General features: G+C 38.3%; 1 protein-coding gene across 1 annotated transcript; it reads left to right on the top strand.

Moving 5' to 3' along the window:
• The first annotated feature begins 282 nt into the window (after nt 1-282).
• LOC105106906 (olfactory receptor 4C3D-like) lies at nt 283-1,209 on the top strand. The gene has a single exon (XM_011000703.2). The coding sequence runs from the start codon at nt 283-285 to the stop codon at nt 1,207-1,209; it is 927 nt and encodes a 308-aa protein (XP_010999005.2).
• The last annotated feature ends 4,081 nt before the right edge of the window (nt 1,210-5,290 follow it).

Raw genomic sequence — 5,290 nt, forward strand, 5'->3', positions numbered from 1 at the left:
CACGAGGACAGCTTAGGGTTTTCTCAGTAAATGACTCATCAGATGTTGCCCTATAGATGTTATACAGGCGACAGGTACTAGGTGTCTGAAGAGATGGAAAGTATCATGGAGGAAGTAAGAGAGAATTAAAACAAGCACTGAGGCAAAGAAACGCTCCACAGGTACAGTGACTGCTCTGCTTTTGTGCCAAGAAATTCAAACCATGATCCTTTCATGATTAATGGGTATCATTCTTTATCTCTTGCTAGGTAGTTCAGGCCCCAAGAAGGTGTTGCTTGCTGAATGGCTCTCCTCACGCCTCCCAACAATGTGACTGAATTTGTTCTCTTGGGACTCACGCAGGATCCACACTTGCAGAAAATACTCTTCTTTGTCTTTTTGCTCGTTTTCCTATTTACCGTGTTGGCCAACCTGCTCATGGTCATCACCATCTCCCTCAGCCCTGCACTTTCAGCTCCCATGTACTTCTTCCTCACCTACTTGTCCTTCATAGATGCTTCCTACACATGTGTCACCACCCCCAAAATGCTCATTGACCTGCTGCACCAGAGGAAAACCATCTCCTGGGGTGGCTGCCTGACTCAGCTCTTTGTGGAACATTTCCTGGGAGGATCAGAAATTATCCTCCTCATTACCATGGCTTATGACCGCTATGTGGCCATCTGCAAGCCTCTGCACTACACGACCATCATGCGACAGGGGCTCTGTCAGCTCCTAGTGGTGGTGGCCTGGATTGGGGGCATCCTGCATGCCACTGTGCAGATTCTTCTCATGGTCAACTTGCCATTCTGTGGCCCCAATGTCATTGACCACTTCATGTGTGATCTCTTTCCGCTGTTGAAGCTTGCCTGCAGCGACACCTACAGGCTTGGAGTGGTGGTGGCAGCCAACAGTGGGGGCATGTGCTTACTCATTTTTTCCATGCTACTCATCTCCTACATAGTCGTCCTGCGCTCCCTGAAATCCCACGGCTCTGAAGGGCGACGCAAGGCCCTCTCTACCTGTGGCTCCCACTTTATAGTTATGATACTCTTTTTTGTCCCTTGTATGTTCACCTACACACGTCCTGTGGCCACCTACCCTGTAGACAAGTTGGTGACTATGTTCTTTGCAATATTCACTCCTATGTTAAATCCTATCATTTACACAGTGAGAAACACAGAGGTGAAAAATGCCATTAGGAGTTTGTTGAAGAGGAGGGTAATTTAGGCTATTCATGATGCCAAGAAAGTGAGGATTTATATGAATATAGAGGATTATATTTATCATAAAACATGAAAGAAAATTAAAAATTTTGTAGATCATTGACAGAAAAATTAAAGCCCAGAAACTAACACTCACTGAGTATATAAAACATGGCTAGTCCCTTTGCTGATGTTTTTAATAATTTTTAATGTATTTTATTAAGGCTTCAACATTCAAGTGCCTAGATTCAGGATATGCAATGGAAAGAACATCTATAAATCCTTGGTTTGATGATTCTACAGTATGTATTTCTGCAGAGCCTCACTGCTACTTTACTAAATTCTTTATACATATGTTACTTTGCTGAAACTGACTTTGCCATAGGTGTAGCGATCTATTTCAGCAGTACAGGATTTCCTCACATTCCAAAAGTTGGCATTACACCACTTGTTTTTTTAACAAAAGACCTACATTTGGGCTTGTTTTCACTAACTGAAATAAATCTGAAGAGGACTTCTGCTTTTGTGAAAACAAAAGCTATTACTATACTAACGTTGGCTTTTCTCCATGATACAAACTTTAGGAAAGCAGATGACACCTGTAGTGCTCCTCTATGCATGTGGGAAATACCAGGTCATTCTACATTATTACATAACTCTTCATAAGTCAAAGCTTCTCTGATTACAGCACGCCAACTTGTGTTACTTCAAACAGATATCCCTTCCTCAAACTCACTGTTCCTCTGGGGCTATTTCTTCCATAATTTTACCATATGGTTATGCTTGAGCATTGCACACCTGTTTTTGTGGTGACCATTTACTAGCTTATGTTTGTAAAAACTCATAATAAATAGAAGCTTTTCCCACAATGTCAAAGCTTGGAAGATGATATAATTAACATTTAATCTATTAAAATGATCACGTTTGCAATGGATGGTAAGAATTAAACATTATAACAGAATCTAGACTAAATCACGTGTGGTTCATTTTGCCTTATGCCTGTTAGATAAATGAGAGTAAACCAGAGGTAATGAGAGGAAAAGTATTGAGTTTCTACTCTAAGACAAAAGGGAGGATTTGAAGAGGGAAATTAAGGCCAATGGTTGTGTCTTAAGGGCTATGACAAGGGCTCAGTGGAGAGGTAAACAAATTAGCAAGGTACAAATTATAAATTGTCAACAGCAAACTTTGAAAGTGTAAGGACTGAAGAAGGAAATGTAAGGCAGTCTGACCTTGGTGGATGAAGTTTTGCTGGTTTGTGAATAATTTTAAGGAATGTTAAGATGTTCCTTTGTATTCATCATCAAGAATCTCATGAGGATCAAGTGCCATCTGATTATTTCTGATTATTAAAAATATATATAAGGAAATATGTTTCTCCTAAAAAATAGTGAGATAAATAAAATTTGGATTTGTTGTATAAGTATATTTTGGTTTAATTCGGACTTTTAATTCAGTGAAAACATTAGGCAATAAGTAAGGCGAGTGAGCTATTTTTGATGGTCGACTATGAGGCGTACATTTCGATACCCTCTTTAATAAATTAACTCTTTTAAGGTAGCAGCATTTATTATTAGATTTTTATTCCATGTTATACAAGAAGAAAGTGAGACTTACTGAGGTTAAACAACAATATCAAGTCTCTGAAACTCTACTTCCTCTATTTTTCCCACTTCACAATACATTTTCCTATCATGATGTGAAAATCCCAAAACGCAGATCTGATTATTGGCTGTGTGAAGATTGTCATTGGGGCATTCTTCTTTTATTTTTGGCAATGGGGCACTTTCTCTCTTCAGCTCTCCATTGACCTCCATTTCCCAGGCTCCTTGCTCTCTCTTGGTTCCTCTTTTGTCAGGGAAAAGCCATCTGATGATCTCTTTTCTGAGGATATATTACCCTTCATGGACATTATGAAAAGGCAAATGTCATGGGCTCAAGAAATAAAATTCAAAGAACGTGACACTTAGATGAAAGGTATTTGGAGGAAAAATAAACAACTCAATCACTAAGGAGATTAATACCTTGTTAATTCTGAGGACAGCACCTTGAAGAGCTAAAAAGGTACTATTTCCACAGGGCTTTCTCATTGTTATCCCATAGTGTTAATTTTATTCCTGGAAAAATGGCTCCATGGTCAATTCAGTTTAGGAAATTTTGACTTACTTAATTTACTGAAAAAATACTATTCAGTGCCTAGAGTGGGCCACAGATATATGGGAGCTGTGTATTCAACATTGAATATACAGACAGAGTTGTGTTTGTGTGGAACTTTCATTCCAGTGGGTAGCAGATGGATTATAAACAAGTAAACAAATAAATTATAAAATATAATTTTGTTAGTAATGGGTATGATGAAAAATATTTTGTAAGAAGATGATCCAGGAGACAATTGGATATAAATTTGTGTAATTGTTTGACACACAGCTAGAATTTTATTTAGGATCAAGTATAAATAACTACATTATTCCCCCTTCATTTAAAAAAATAAGTAGGTTACTCTAACACATGTATTTGAACTGGGGATAATATGGGCCCCAAGTAGGTAAAAATGGTTTCTTGAGGAGTGAAAATATCTTACTATTTTTTCTAAGTAAATCTCTCTCCCTCATACACACACACACACACACACACATAACACATAAAAAGTAGTGTAATTATGGTATTATTATTTTAAAGGGGGAGGTGATTAAGGGAACAGAATGCCTAAGAAAGTGCCTTTGGAGGACAATAATATAAAAAGTTTAAGGCATACTGCCCCAACTACTGTCTAAATGGTTAGTTAAGAGCACGGAGTAACTTTAGAATGTTAGTAGAGGTCATCCAAACACAGATGTTGGCCCATCACCTGTGAGGACCATATTCAGTAAAACTGACAGGTCTTCCTTCTCAGGAGACTTCCCAGAATGTATGGTCAATGATGCTAATGAATCAGCTGGAATCTGTGAAGTGTGTTGTAAATGTAGGAGATATATATATATATATATATTTTTTTTTTTTTTTTACTATTGAAAGCTGAAAAAGAATGAAGGCTATAACCCCAAATATTTCTAAATTGAAAACATGTCATTTGAGAACACTAATTGTTATGAAGTAAGAAAGACTTTAGTCCTTGATTTTTTCTGGCTGAGGAACATTTTTGAATTTTGTATATTGGCAACTCTCCTGCAGATAGATGTGATACAACTTTAATAACAGCCTTAAAGGATGTGGAGAGCACCACATTAGGTGATAGAGAAATTGGGCCTGGTAAGAGGTAGGCGGCCAAGAACAAGTCGTGTTGATTTTCTTCATGTATATTATCAGGCAGATAATCGTGTGGCCATTCTTCTATTGAAGAAGAAGAACTTAGTTGTTGAGCAAATAATTGAACTGTTAACAGCATGATCTGGCTTTGTGAGGGTGGAGCATCATCTTGGCCTGGCTCCAGTGAAGCTCTGCCCCTGGGAAAAGTGGATCATTGCAGGGACAGATGGGATTTCACTGGTGTGGTGATTGGTGCCTCCGTCAGTACAGATACAGCCTCAAAGGGATGCAGTTGAAATGATGCAAGTCTGCACATGATGAAATCCTGTGCCAATTAAAAATGGCACCGTGCCCTCTTTTAGCCCAGGTCTGTCACCCAAAGGAGAACATCTTAGTAACGATGTTTCTTGTAAGATGTGGACTAGAAAGTGTTTACAAAATAAACTCAAATACAGCTAACTGGCACAGTTCCATGATTTTGTAAACAGCTTATCTGTCTGCCTTTTTTGGGAGGGGGCAACCTTTCCCATTTTGATGAAATTTGAATTCCTTTGTCATCCACAAGAGTTGTTTCCTATATAAATCCCTGGACACTTAGAGCATCTGTTTTAATTCTTTCTTTACAATCATTAGAAACTCTGGTCTTATCAAAATAACTCCTCATTTAGTGATTGAATGATTTGCTCCCACTGTAGTTCCTGATTTACCTGCCTTCAGGCTTAGATTTGCTGAGTTGAAATTCTAATGTGTCATGATTCCCAGCTCTTTTGTAGGTGGAAGTTCATGTAAGTATATCCTGGATGGGGCTAGAACTTCAGTTACCCGAGCATGATCCTAGAAAATTTAATTGCACAATTTCT

This window comes from Camelus dromedarius, chromosome 12 (assembly GCF_036321535.1).
Source record: "Camelus dromedarius isolate mCamDro1 chromosome 12, mCamDro1.pat, whole genome shotgun sequence".
NCBI classification, from domain to species: domain Eukaryota; kingdom Metazoa; phylum Chordata; class Mammalia; order Artiodactyla; family Camelidae; genus Camelus; species Camelus dromedarius.

What these genes read in the sequence shown, in the direction of transcription:
- LOC105106906 (XM_011000703.2), top strand. Translation starts at nt 283, where the DNA reads ATGGCTCTCCTCACGCCTCCCAACAATGTGACTGAATTTGTTCTCTTG.